At 39.2% G+C, this 15,004-nt stretch overlaps 2 protein-coding genes across 2 annotated transcripts; both read left to right on the forward strand.

The window, feature by feature from the left end:
• The first annotated feature begins 440 nt into the window (after positions 1 to 440).
• LOC135648800 (non-structural maintenance of chromosomes element 4 homolog A-like) lies at positions 441 to 6,226 on the forward strand. The gene is made up of 7 exons (XM_065166758.1): positions 441 to 794; positions 873 to 953; positions 3,228 to 3,477; positions 3,636 to 3,726; positions 4,556 to 4,772; positions 4,869 to 4,960; positions 6,031 to 6,226. Exons 1-7 carry the CDS (start codon positions 632 to 634, stop codon positions 6,094 to 6,096), a joined length of 960 nt encoding a protein of 319 aa, XP_065022830.1. The 5' UTR covers positions 441 to 631; the 3' UTR covers positions 6,097 to 6,226.
• A 4,436-nt stretch (positions 6,227 to 10,662) lies between these two features.
• On the forward strand, positions 10,663 to 14,895 carry LOC135649511 (uncharacterized). Its single transcript, XM_065167971.1, has 3 exons — positions 10,663 to 11,171; positions 11,331 to 11,946; positions 13,514 to 14,895. The coding sequence occupies exons 1-3, from the start codon at positions 10,840 to 10,842 to the stop codon at positions 14,603 to 14,605; spliced, it is 2,040 nt and encodes a 679-aa protein (XP_065024043.1). The 5' UTR covers positions 10,663 to 10,839; the 3' UTR covers positions 14,606 to 14,895.
• Positions 14,896 to 15,004: the final 109 nt, after the last annotated feature.

A 15,004-nucleotide genomic window follows, 5' to 3' on the forward strand; every position in this document is an offset into this window, starting at 1 on the left:
TTTACGTGAGATGCCTATAAGAATAACTGTGCTTCATTTTGGATAACTTAAAAAACTTATAATTTATCATATATAATAAAAATAATAATTTGTTTATATATATAAGCAGGAGGAGATAAACCATTTTAAATATTGAGTTGACTTTCTAATATACTTTTTAGTATATTTGGTAATCTTTACGTATATTCTTTTAGTTTTTCGATTCTCCCCTTCCAACATTTTGCTTTTTTTTTTTTTTTTTTTCTTGTCACTTACGTCAGTGCCTTCCCATCATTACGGTTTGCAGATCCTTATATCCATCCAACGGACTGAGATCGTTCTCCGCGGTTGTGAGAGAGAGAGAGAGAGAGAGCAGCGCGCCTCTGTTCAAAACCGTCTCTCTTTTCTCGCCCTTTCCCTGCATCATCTCTAGCCAATACGCTAAACCTTCTTACCGTCGCCTCTTCCTCTCCCCGATACAAACATCTCGACGCTTCGCCTTCTTCTCCCTTCTCTGTCCTCCCTCCCTTTTCTACCAGTTCCCAGATTAGAGCTTCGTTTAGGGCTTCTCGACCGGAGGAGTTCCGCTGTGGTCGCCTCCACACCCACCTCCGATCGCTCGTCGAACTTCTATGTCCTTCGCTCGAAACGGATGATTCCAGGGTTAGCAGGATCCTCTTCCATGGCGAGAGCGGTGGTGAAGACCGAGCCAGGGACGGCGGCGGAGAGCAGCGGCGAGCCCTCTGGGACGCACGGCGGTGCGGTACGACGGTCCCTCCGGTCTAGCTATCTGGCCGTCAAAAATCTCATCAGTGGTGAGGATTTGAGACTCTTTTTGACCTTCGTGCTTTCCATTTCCGTCTGCTGTGTGTTTAATCTTTCTCTGTTTGTAGACGATAAGGATCATCCTGGCTGCGCGGATTCGGATAAGTTCACGTCGATTTTCACCCACGTGGAGAATCTGCATGAACTTGGTGAATGATTCTTCAAATTAAGTTATCTCAGGGCAGTCTCTTAGCTTATGGTATCTTTTAACAATGGTTTGAGTATTTGGATGTCTGTGCACTGAAAAGTCTCCCACATTGCTTAGCTATTCGACTCTTCAAAACGCTTGCTTCAGGGGATAGATAGTTTGATCGGTAGCTTAAGTTCATTAATCTTGGACTTAGCTTTCTATCCGTAAAATTGAATTTGTTTATTTCTTCCTCATTCGTACCTCTTTGGATATTTATTTGTGGAAATCTACTGTACATGGATAGATAGACGTTGTACTCTGTGAAAATGCATAGGTCTATCCACCTAATGGAAAGTAATGCCAAGGACGGATAGCTGTGGCAAGTATGTTGTTTCTTTCTTCTGATAATTTAGGTATTTTTTTTTTTTCATGTTTATTGAGGTTATCAGGTTGAGCATCAAAACAAGTATTCTAATACTATTGTAGTGCAAATGTAATAGTTGGTTTCTTTTCTGATTGGGCTGCAACTATAATGCATCAATGAAATTTTGAAGGTTAGTTTGGATATTACTGAGCTACTGTTCCTACCTTGTTGTGCTTCTAATATTTTGCATTGCCTAGAGTTTATGTCATGTAAACTTTGGTGTAGGTTTACATGCATGTTTGTGACCAAGTGTCTTCTTTTATTTCCTGAAAATTTCATGACTGAAGACCAGAGTGCCATATGTACTATTATATATGTATTGTTGGGTACCACCAGCATGTCTATTCTGGGCTTAAAGCAAAATAATTGAGCAACATCGACTAGCAGGTTGGTAATACATGTATAGTCTAAAAGTGGTAACTTTCTTGTGGAAAATATTTTTTTCTATGCAAGTTATAATGAATTTTTACATGGTGACTTATGGCATCACCCTAATTGTACCTCATGACATCCAAAGGTCTTATTTGAAATTGTTCACATAATTTTAATTGGTACCACTTATTTTATCCTCTTTCTCTGTTGCTCCCAATTGATTATTGATAAAACTATTTATTATGTTATCTTTTCTAATAACCTTGCACATCCTTCTCGATATTCTTGTCTCAGCTATATGTCATCAGTTTCTCTTCTAATCCAAGGAGCACACAATTATCATACAAAACTTTGATGCACGTTTCTACTTAACCACACTGCTTTTACTCTATGAAATATTCTTGTATGGCAATTAGGTTAATCATAAAAAATAATGCAATAATGGGTGTGCTAGTATTAAGTTGCATATTACATTTAAAATGTCAAAGCCTTACTAATGCTTCTGTTTGATAAATTGTCAAAATATAGAATGTTCAGTTATGGTTCCAAAGTGTAACACACTGTAAATTTACTTCACTAAAGAAATGCCTAAAATGTTAGCTGACTCAAATCCAATCGGACATATATAAAAATTAATTGGTGATATGGAGGCACTGGTTGGGTGCAGTGTTTATTCCACACACTACTCAAGATTCTGTGTCTTTGCTGTATAAATTTCAGATATTGCATCAGTACCATATGGTCCTTTTGTAAATTGTCATGTCAATGCCATGTATGTGCTTGCATGGTACAAATCTGGCAACTAGTTGGTGCTGATACATCACTTCCACATCCTGTTAAGAGATTTGAGAATGTCTAATTACATAAACATTAGTGTCTGCCTTAGTTATCAGGGAAGTTCGCTCTTCTATGTAGTTCATTCACCTTATTGTCTAACTGGGAAAAGCATTAGCCAAGTTAGTTATAGTTAAATCACTTTGTACGTCGGAGTGATGTCTTGTTAGTGTATGTGCAAACTTCTTCTGACCTTTCAGTGTAGTGTCCTAGTTCTCTGAAGAATTTTTTTTTTTCTTTTGGTGTAGTTTCCTTCTTTGTTGTTGGGATTCATATAAACCATTGGACGTGCAGCCTCCATCCACATAGTATTCATTTGGATGCACATTGACATCCCATCTAAATCTTTTCCTGTATTTTAATCTGTCATCCCATTGTTTCTGTTATGATACTTATTTGGAAACAGTATGGTTGTTTTCAATCCATTTACTTAAGGGTATTGTAACAGAGATTTATAGTTGATTAATAAGTTTATACCTTTTGTCTTTAAGCATAAAGCAAAGTGCCTTTTTTTTTGGATTTTGTTGCTAATATTTGTTATGACTTGAGAATAAATTATTAGTTTGTTTCCATGATCCTTTCTCAATTTCCTCACCTCCTTTTTGGAATATGATTACCTTTAATATCAAATTCTTCAATTTAGTGGTTCTGTTATTGTGGCAGTTCAAAGACCCAGAGAACAAGTAACTGATGCAGAAGCTTTGTTGGATATTACCAATTCACTGTTAGTGATGGTGAAGTCACATAGCAATGATGTCATAAGCCCTTCGGAGTTTGTAAATGGTTTGTTGAGGAACTCTGGACAAAAAGAGAGAGATCCAAACATTAACAATTCTTACAATATGATTTGTTGGAATGATGTTGGTCTTGCTGTCTCTCATGTGTTCAGGAAGGTTCCTGAATTCCACACAATGTAAAGAATCTTTCCAACTTTTGCAATGTCCACCATTGCTAGTACTACTGTTCTTTGTTTCACACTAATTTGTTACTGTTGAAATGGGTTTGGAAGTAGAACAGGTAACAAAAATGCGTGGTTTCTGAATTTGCTTGTGTTGTGCTTCATGTTGGTAGGATTGGTCCCATGGATATCACTTTAAAGCAACGAAAAGCTGCAGTTAACAGAAAACGGAAAAAGCCAACTGAAGTAACTTGTCCCGAGGAGGTTAGTTGTCATATACTATGTTTCATGAGTTATTAGATTATTTTCTTTTTGTTAATTTATCATATTTTTGGGATTTTCCTATTAATTGGCTTTTTGCAAAATTATGGTTACAATTGAACCGATTTACAATTTAGAAGAAGTTTAGCATAGATTGATTTCAACATCATGTGGTTGAAGATGTCACTAAAATAAATGTTGTAAATTTAGGTGTTACTCTCTTTGCTATTGATTTTGTTACTCTTTGCAATTGTCTCCGATGACTTATTTGTCTGTGCTAAAAAATTCAGACAAAAATTCAGAAAATCAGCAGTTCATTGCACATCAGTACACAAAATAAGACAAAAATTCAGAAAATCAGCATTTCATTGCACATCAGTACACATTTTCTGTGCAGTATGGCAGCTTTAATTTATCTATCTGGCACTTGTCACCAAACTAAGCCAGCTTAATGGCCAGCTATGTTTTGCCGAAAATAGAGGAAGTATTGACCTACCTTGGGCACATGTTCTTGGTGGTAAACTTGACTGTGGACACTATTTCTTTAGCAGTATTAATCATGTCAATAGTCTTAGTTTGCGCCTTGTTATATGCCAAAACATAATCACATAGATTCAACCATCTCATTGCCTTAGCTATTGGCCTGAACATCCAGCAGTGTCGATTTGAATCTGTTGATGTGCTGAAAGACTTGTATATCCTCTAGATGGAGAAAATAAAATAAAAATTACTTTTATCCTATGTTTCAGAAGTCATGGAATCTATGGTATTGAATACCAACTATTTATAACTTGATGTTTGCTCACTAAGTCCTGTTCGTGTGTTTGTACAGCTTTCTCAGACTGATACTGATGGAAAAAATGATATTGATAAGAACATGTCAACTATGTTCAACATATTGAGAAAGATGAGATGTGTAAGATTTGAGAGCCTGATTTTGAACAGAACATCATTTGCACAAACTGTAGAGAATATTTTTGCTCTGTCATTTCTTGTCAAAGGCGGAAGAGCCGAAATTGCTGTAGGTGATGAAGGCCAACATCTTGTTTGTAAGTTGGCTAATATGGTACCTTCATTTTCCATCTTCTCCATTCAAGGTTTGTTTATGTTTTAATACAAGTGTTTGTTTTTTTCTTTTTATGTAGCACCGAGAAATTCTCCTGTTGGTAAACCAGGAAGCTCAAGAGATGTAGCTTACCACCATTTTGTATTTAGATTTGATTTTAAGGATTGGAAGGTAAGTTTGCATTATATCATGTCTGCATGTTTGATTGTAGATGTCATGTGTAAACTGGTTTAGTATCCATGCATATTTGTATTTTCAAAATGATTTTTCTGCTGCAAATGTTTGTTGTTATACAGGACAATATGTTTTCCAGTGTTTTTATTATTCTATATTTCATGCATTCATATTTCCATACTTTTCTAGTTGAGCTTCAAGCTATTGAAAATATATCTGAATTCATAATTGTTATAGGATTGCACCTGGGTCAGCCCTGAATCCTTTTCTCTCTGTGCTTCTGATTGATATGGGTTATTTTTTAGATAAAACGTCATTGCATGTATATTTTGCTGATAATATTTTCTTGTTTGGTGAGAGTACGACAGAGTAATTTTAAATTTGAGCCGTGGAGATGGTTTTAGGTTAAGATTAATAACGATGTATAAACTGTAACTTTCATAACACAAATATGGGAATTGTATGACTGATTTTTTTTTCTTTTGCACAAGATATTTTGAGGAAAATTTCTGCAAGGAAAGGAAGAATATAAAAATATATTATGCTACTAAATAAGGGTAATCTAAAATGAAGACGAACTGCAAATTTGTACGGATGCTGATTTTTTGTTTAGGTTAAATGTGTGATCTATAAGAGCAGAAAAAATGAGAAATTATTGCATTATTGAAAAGTTTAAAATCGGTATACCATGGATAAAATATGATATAATTATCTATGTTTCGGGGGGATTGATGATTCTTGAAAACAAAGTGCATTGAGCTGGATATACAAGTGTTGGAAGAGAGATCAAATCTTGGTAATATTTGGTTATGAACAGTGAGAGAAGATGCAGTGGTTGTTGAATTATCTTGTGAATATTGGCCTGAGTTCTATGGCAGTGAAAGTGTCTTGTTCTTATTGTTGTGCTCCACATCCTGGCAAGTGAAATAGAATGAATTATTTGTTTTGCTTGACAAATTTGTCACCTTTTCTTTTTTTTAATGCAACTGTTTTACCATTGGCTTATCTGATTGAACTTCTCTAAACTGGGAACATACATTGCTAATTACTAGTTTGGTTAATTGCAGCTAATGTTGGATTTTGTTGCACCGGGGGAAGAGCTTATGCCGGATAGGGGCGCACGGCACCCATGAACGTGGTTCACTTCCGAAGAGCCAGTGCGTGAAGATTGGAAGGCCAGTGCACGCACCTTCAACTCCATCAAGAAAGCTAACAATGAAACCATGGCTTGGTCGTGGGAGAATCTCTCGGTGAATATGCAGAAGAGATCCTGCTGCCGGGGAACTGCCTTTTGGACGAAGGAGTCATCGATACTAATCTTTTGCAATTTGTAGTCGGTAGCTTTTTCTTGATCCAAACTTGCATATGGTCTTTGCAAAATGTGCATATGTTCATCAAATTGGGTTGCACTACTAGACCATCAAAATTCTAGGGGCATAGGTTATGTACAAAACTAATTGCTATCTTCAATTGTTGGGTAATAAGTAAGATATACGGATATCATTGGTACAAAATATTATTAGCTAAGCTAGTTAACAAAAATATATATACGGATATCGTATATCGTTATGTACATTATCCGTATATCATATGAAATATACATATGTTAATTCAAATCAATGATCTTATTGTAGTTGACCTTTTTATCTCTCTTGTTACCAACAATTTGATTTTTGTTACATTTAAGTTTTCCTTTGCAAAAAAAAAAAAAAGGTTAATTAATTATCTTATAATATTTTGCTTTTAATCTATAGGACATGTTTCTATTGTAATCGTCGAACTTTTTTTTGAATAATAGAGGGAGACGTACATAAAACTGTTATTTATAAAACTTTTACTCTGCTGATCCGAGCTTACCAAGTATTATTAAAATTCGATTAATCTATAACTTTTTGTTTTAAGGATTGCATCTATAATTTATGTTTCAAGTTGATTATAAAATGTTACTAGAAAATAATATAACCATATGGGTTTTATCACTAATAAATTCCTCCTGTATGAGCTTATTATGGTAATAAGAACTTTATTAAACACATCCCCCACTGTTCTAATGATCAAAGTATCATATATATTTAATCAGTGTGTCTGTATATACACACACACACACACACACTTAGCATCAATAAAATTTTGAAATTTTATTTTAGGTAATATTTTATGAGAATTAATTTATGCAAAATAAAAATCAGAGGGCATAACCTAATTTTAGTTATCTCAGTTACTCAATACTTTTCAAAAACTACCTAAATCCCATTAGGATATTATTTAGATAAAACTATAAATACGAAAATTAATCCATATAAAATAATAATGTTCTCTTTTTCTCTAGAGCAAATAATATTATTATATGAAGGAGGCAAGTGGGTCCTAACATAATTAATAAGATGTATTAAATATAATGATTGAATTTTAATAAAAATTTAAATGCTAATATTTATGTGCATCCAAATCTTGATTGGAAGGAAATATCTAAGATGCATTTCTATATCTTTTATCATCTCACCTATAAATAGAAAGGATATTTTTGTATTTCGTAATGATTTTGAGGCACAACCCAATGTAATGAAGTTAGTTCTTTATAGAGACTAAAGACGATAATTACATTAGAGATATTTCGATTCGACATAAGTTTGTTGAGAATAAAAGTATATATATATATATATATATATGTATATATGTATATATATATATATGTATATATATATATATATATACATATATATATATATATACATATATATATATACATATATATATATATACATACATATATATACATATATATATATATACATACATATATATACATATATATATATATACATACATATATATATATACATATATATATATACATATATATATATATATATATACATATATATATATATATATATATATATATATATATATATATATTTCAGATCTTTGATATATTAAATTTCAATCCTCGACATCAATATTTTTAATTTTATAATTATTTTTGAGTCATAGGTTAAATATAATTATCTTAATCATTAAAAAAAATTTAGATCTATTTGTATGATTTAATTTATTCATCTTTTGAATCACTGTTTTAATCATAAATTAATATTATTTATAAATTAACTTGTGGTGTATTATGTCCGATTTTTTGTCTATCCCTTTGTGCTCGTCGCCTACTTACTTGAGGGCGATGGAGTATCTCGCACGTACAAGTGAAGTGAAATCCGAAGGACTCGTTGTGTTTAGGTGTTGGTAAACGTATTCCCCAATTTTAGTCGACTGGATTCTGTTGGCAGCTTTGCCCTCAACGATAACACTGTGGAGGGCAGCGGCCTGCCTTGGTTGCGAGACCTGTCGTAGGCAGCGGCAGCACCATGTCCTGTGGCCACTGCTGTGGACAGCGACGGGGATGCAATGGCCCTACTGAGGGCTGCGGTCGCAGAAGGTTATCGGCCCTACCGAGGGCAGCAGTTGCCTTGGGCCGCAACGTTGCTGCGTGCGACGGCCTACTGTGGTCGGTGGCCCTGCTGGCGTGCAGCGGCAGCTGCCATCGACCGTGGCTCAGGCGTCACAGGAGCGTCGCAGCGGTAGGACTCCGGTCGTTGATTAGCATTGATGTACGCTGGTTCTGGCGGCGACCGAGGATTGTGAGACGACGGACGGCGTTGCTACATTGACGGCACACGCGGAGGTGGCCGCCGGGAAGGGGGTTATGCGGTGACGCACAACGACGGCACAATAGCATTGATGCAGGAGTGAGGTCACTGGTTGGCCATGCGGGGCGAAAAGGTCACAGAGAAGCTTGGCGTTGACGTGGACTGCAACTGAACAGCTGCCGTGGCAACTAGGATTGGGGTTTTGGGCTTCCACCCCAGTAAAAGACAAATTTGTCCTTCTAAAATCAATTATTTTTTACTTAATATCTTTAATCGAGCATATTCCAATGTTACCCGTCTTAAATTACTTATAATTGATATCCTTTGCGTACATTTTTTTGCCCTTCAGATTTTGCATTATTCTATCAACAACCATAATTCATCAATAATAACAAAAATCATGCCATAAAAATTTGATAAATAATTTTAACAAAATTAAAGAGAAAAATAAGTTATAGACATTATTTAATTGTTATCCACGTGACAGTTGAATTACTTATGTTTTCTAAAAATTTCATTCATTATTTTTGAATATTTATGTGGCTATTAAATACATGAGCATAAAAGAAAATTTCTGAAATACTATTTATTTTTATATGAAACCATGATGTTTATTTTTGTTTGTTGCTATTACTTGATTATGCTATTCAATTATTGTTACAATATTTTATTGAATAAATTTTACACAATAATAGCATTAAAGTAAAATTTAAGTGAATATTTTTTATAATATATATCCTTAAGTTTTATCTAATTTGTAGTTGCTAAAATGATCGGATGATAAATTTATAGGATGTAAATTATAAAAATGATATATCATTCATTTTATTTTATGTTTTTATCGATCTTATAAAAATAATGGTATTAAAGTAAAAATGATACATCCATATAAAAATTATAAGTTTCTCTTTCTCTCTCTCTCTCTCTAGTTTAGTAATGCAAATTTATAGCACATGGTAGGATGTTTTTAGTTATATATATTTAGAAACCCCTTTGATATCCAATTAATGCAACTATTTACATAAACCCATTTTTCATTGATCAATATTATTATATTATTTGACTCTATTATTTGTCATTTGGGTTACTGCTACTATTGGCATGATGGAGGCTTCGCAGGACACTAGTTTTATTTTTATTTCTATTTTTATTCATTCCTATAAGAAAATTAGGGCTGAATCCTACCATAGAAAGGTGCCGGTGACTTCCTACTGTGTATCACACAAATTATTTTTGCTTGAAAAAAATAAACCCTAACAGCTTAATGACTGTTATAATATTTAGTGACTGTTTGTCACAAGATCGACAGCTTATGAAGGAAGAACCGACACCTACTCACGAACAATATGTGTCTAAATCATGTTGCGTTAGGAATCGACAACCCATTTCATGAAAAATGCGTTTCTATATATACTCTAGGAACTTTTGTTGGCACTTGCTTGAGTTTGCAAGGGGGGCACTATTGTTGCCTTCCGGATTCTTCTGGTGTACGTACGGATATTGGCACCACGGGTCGGCTTTGGCTTCATCAACATCCTACGTGCAGTCCGGCATACACACACACACACCAAGCTCACCACAACTTTGTATCATTGGATGACACGAATATGGGTAAAGAAAATTGCGGGTACCGCACATTCTGTCGTCAGCTTTCGGCGCTCGGAATCCGCCACCCTTGCGGTCATGCGCCATGATCCGAGACGGAGTAGCCGCATCCCGCTCATGTGACCCTTCTCCCCTCGGAAATGCATCGTCCTGAACGCAGTTATAAAAGCACGCATCACGAGCGTTGGTTCAGCTGGCGTGGCGTACCATGTTCCACCAAACGCAGCCGATCCGATCCTCCGAAACAGTAATCGTCCCAGGATATCCACGATCGACGGTTGGCAAGAAGACTCCAGAGATCGAACGGTAACCAGCTCCCGAGCCCTTCGCCATACGAACCAGTGCCATCTGTGGTCCACGTCGTTGGTCGCGGCATTTCAACATATCGATGGGGGTAATATTGTCATTTTTGGACAAGGAAGAAGGGTCCCTTTAAGTGACATGCGTGTCCGTCGATCTCCATTATCTCCACCGCGGGCAGGAAGAAGCAGTAGATGAACGAAAGCCTAACAAGGAGACATAGGGGACCCGAAACGGACCTAAAACTAACAGAGGGAGGGAGAAAGAAGCGAAAGGCCTACTAGGATTCATTGCGGTGGCAACGGCGCAGTGATCCCGGCGGACGATGAGATGGCGAGGTCCGGCGATCCGGACGAAAGGGATGTATGGGGGACGTGGGAGGAGCTGCTCCTCGCCTGCGCCGTCAACCGCCATGGCACCCGGCGCTGGGACTCCGTCTCCATGGAGATCCAGTCCCGCACCACCGCCTCCCACCACGTCACCCCCCAGGGCTGCCGCCAGCGCTTCCGTGACCTCCAGCGCCGCTTCGGCGCCGGCGGAGACAACGACGGCAGCGACGCCGATCCTGATCCGCCGGCAGACGTCCCCTGGCTCGAGGAGCTCCGTAAGCTCCGTGTCGCCGAGCTCCGCCGTGAGCTCGAGCGTTGTGATCTATCGATCGGGTAATCCTACCATCAGATTTCTCTCCTAGTCCTTTCAGTATTATTTTTTCTTCTCCCTCTCTTGTTATTTCTCTGAGCTGTGGGATAAGGATCAGACGGCCGTAAGCGTTATCCCGTGGATGTACTTAATGATGTTCTTTTTGAAATACATGTATTTAGATCTTTGCAATTGAAAGTCAAGAGGCTTCAAGAGGATCGCGAACGAAGCCTCCGGGATGGGGAATCCGGCGAGGGAAAACCGGATAGGGACGCGAAGGAGGAAGGCGGAGCGCCGAAATCTACGCCGGGAAGCCTTGCTGGAGACCCGATCTCATCTGGCGGTGCCTCTGGTCCCTCGTGCGAGCAGTCCAACTCGACCGATCCGAAGCAGAAATCCGGCGAGGACCTTTGGGAAACAGAGAAGGAGGCCGCTGATCCTTCCACTGGGGGAAACGAGAAGATGGATGAGGGATCTTACAACGGCAGCACGGGGAGCCCCGCGGCGGAAGCGGCTGCCCGGTCGCATGCGATGGGCGAGTCGGGCGAGTCCATCGCCGAGTCGAAGGGCGGCGGCGGGGAAGGGGAGGAGAGCAGCGACGTGCAAAGCTCGGCGAGCCTCTCGCGGAGGCGACGGAAGAAGGTGATGCCTGACGGGGGTGGGGAGGAGCCGGAGGCGGAGGACGCGTCGATTCTGAACAAGCGGGCGGCCGCGGAATCGCTGCCGTTAGTTTCCTTGCTCCAGATTATCCGGTCGGACAAATACGGGTCCGTCTTCGAGCGCCGGCTCGAGAGTCAGGTTTCTCTTCTCTTCTCTCCAATTTTAATTTCTCGTGATATATTAAAGAATAAGGTTTTAATATTGCACATGTACACATGCATCATCTACCTGCTAATATAAGGACTCAAGTTTGGCACGGGCGACGGAACTCAAAGGCGGTGAGAAATTGAGGAATATCGTGAGATATTGCGGTTGGGATTCTGAACCGTCGGATTATATATGGCCGTACTCGCACATGCGAGGAGATGCGTGTTCGTTCGCTTTTACGCCGTCTGATTGGCTGTTGGGTGCATGTGGTGTGGAAAAGGTGCATTTGCTTAGGAATTCACGAATATACGATCCGACGGTGGTGATGCTCCCAAAGCTAATATCTTGTTTGTCGTGGGTAGGCCATTTAATCGCGAGAAAAAAGGGTATACTTATTCTCACATGCGCAACTTCTCTTGGAAGTTTGGGGGTAGAATGAAGACAGTACTTGGATTGAAGTCTAAAATTGCACACATGTAAAACAGAACAGTTTTCTTTCTGTGGTCATTGTAACCGTGAAATGAGACAGCGGGTTGGGCGAATTTTTTACCTGATAAGTAACAAAAACAATTCAATTGAAAGATGCTAATATGAGTAAAATAAATAAAATCAGTAGTGTCGGATCTCGATATATGAATTTCAAATATGATGTTTGCTTATTTCATTATCATTATTATTAGGATTATATATAATATTATCGAGTTGATTGACTTGACTATGAATTAACTTGCTTGTTATCTACAATCTCATTTAGGAACATAAATAAGATCAGATTATGGTTGGTTAATTATATATTATTCTTTATATTTGAATCCTATTTGTATCGTGGTTTAATGTACCTAAAAAAATATATTGGGATTTCTATAATATTAAAAATAAAATAAATAACTTTATTTGTTTTAATGTCGTTAACTATATTGACAAAAAAACATTGTAAATTTTAATATCTCTTTCCTGGGATGTTGAAATTATTTTTTATCAATAAAATCATTGGAAACGAAAAGAATGTTAAAATTATCTTTTTTGTTTATTATTTTCGTATCGATTGATATCATGTATTATATTTTTTTATCAATGTGATTGACGGTGATAAATGAGAATATTTATTTTATCTTTAAAATTATAAAAATTTTAATATAAATTTTTTAAATATAAAATTATAATATTAATAGAATTTAAATATAAAAGATAATATATAGTTAGTCCTATTATGGTTGTGTGGCTTTTTATCCACGCTACTTACTTATTGGTCGTCTTTACAGATCATATGCATGGGGTAAACATTTCATCTCCTGCCTACTCGGCAGGATATGATTAAAAATCTTGCACTACTCTTAAAGGCCTTTGACGCCGAGACTGACATGTCCAGATAATTCGTTCGAGTACCGAATGAACGGTCCTCGTACATCCCGTAAATTGTGAATTTTGACTAATCTCTCCGAAAATGATTATAAATATAAGACGTATCTCTGTGCCTTTTTATCTAAGCATTTGCTTCATTGCTTGTGTCAAAATAATATTTGAAGTAATGTAATCGGTTACATGATGTAAATTCCAGGATTGCGTTAGATATCGGAGCCTCATACGGCACCACGTGGACCTGGAGATGGTGCGGGCCAAGCTGGATCGAGTGGAATCGGGTTGCTCGTATGCGACAGTTGAGTTCGCCCGGGACATGCTGCTCCTCTGCACCAACGCCGTCGTCTTCTACGCCAAAGGCTCCCCCGAGGCTGTCGCTGCCTTCAGTCTTCGCCGGCTATTGGTCAAGGAGATGGCGTCCGTCTTCCGTAGACCGAAGGAACCGACGCTGCCGCCTCCCCCGCCGTCTGCTCCTCAGTCTGAACCCACCGCCTCGAAGCCCAAGCTGGAACCTGATCTCGCCGTTGCCCTCCTCGAGAAACCAATGTCCCCGACGCCGTCGATCGTGTGCCGCAAGCGAAGCTCCATCTCGAACAAGCCAGCTGTGGCAGTAGTCAAGGAAGAGAGGGACGAGAAGGCCGATCCTGGGAGGAAGGAATTGGACAACGAGGAGAAGAGCCTTCAGACAAAGACTACGAATGAAAAGACCGGGCCCCCTGGGACGACGAGAGGCTTGCGGACCAATAAGGTTCGCGGTGGCAACGGGGGAGGAAGTCCGGCCGCCAAGAAGCCCAACCTTGCTCCCGCTCCGACCCTGAAGTCCAAATCTCTGGAGAATGTGCCCACTGTCGAGGAGGCGGTTAAACCGGATAAGAAGAACTGCGGCGGTGGTGGCGCGGGCACTGGCACTGCCACTGCCCCAGCTTCTTCGGCGAAAAAGCAAAGTGCGACCAGCTTCTTGAACCGGATGAAGCGAAGCTCCAACGGGAAGCTGATGGAAATGCTGAAGACTTCCTCATCCTCCGGAGGCGGCAATGCAAAGGGGATGGAGCAGAAGGACGCAAAAGGCGACGACCGGAAGGACCAGAGGCCCCGTCGAGGGACCGGCGGTAGAGGCGGTCCCAGGAAGAGGGCGGCGGAGACGAGCGGCGGTTCTGCGAAGAGGAGCGTGGGAAGGCCGCCGAAGAGGGCGGCGGCTCCGCCTCCCCCTCCGGCCAAGAGGGCGAGGGAAGCGGCGGAGGCCACTTCGAGGACATCGGCGTCGGCTCCGAGGAAGCGAGGGCGGAGGTGAGTTAGGAGGAGCGCCCTCAGTGTTGTAGAATTATGTACGACAGTCGTCGCTCGCCGACCTCGTTTCGTCGGAGGTGAGGTAAGTGTCCCTTTGCCGTGGGTGCCTCGTTCGGACAGGCTCAGCTGATTCGTATCTGTATCCTTACTAAGGTGATTCAGCTTCTGCTGCTGTTGCGTTGTATTTGCTGAATTATCATCTTTTTTTCTAAATGCCTATGTAGACCATGTCTAAATCATCATCTAGATCAGGGCCCGCTCGGAAGGCTCACATAGTGTTTTTATTCTTTTCAACATGATCCATTATGAGATGAATCGCTTTGATCTATTTCCCATTTGATTCAACTTAGATGCTAAAATATAATCACACGTCGACTGCTGCGGATAATATCTGCTGGCCAAA

This window comes from Musa acuminata, chromosome BXJ3-9 (assembly GCF_036884655.1).
Source record: "Musa acuminata AAA Group cultivar baxijiao chromosome BXJ3-9, Cavendish_Baxijiao_AAA, whole genome shotgun sequence".
Lineage (NCBI taxonomy): Eukaryota > Viridiplantae > Streptophyta > Magnoliopsida > Zingiberales > Musaceae > Musa > Musa acuminata.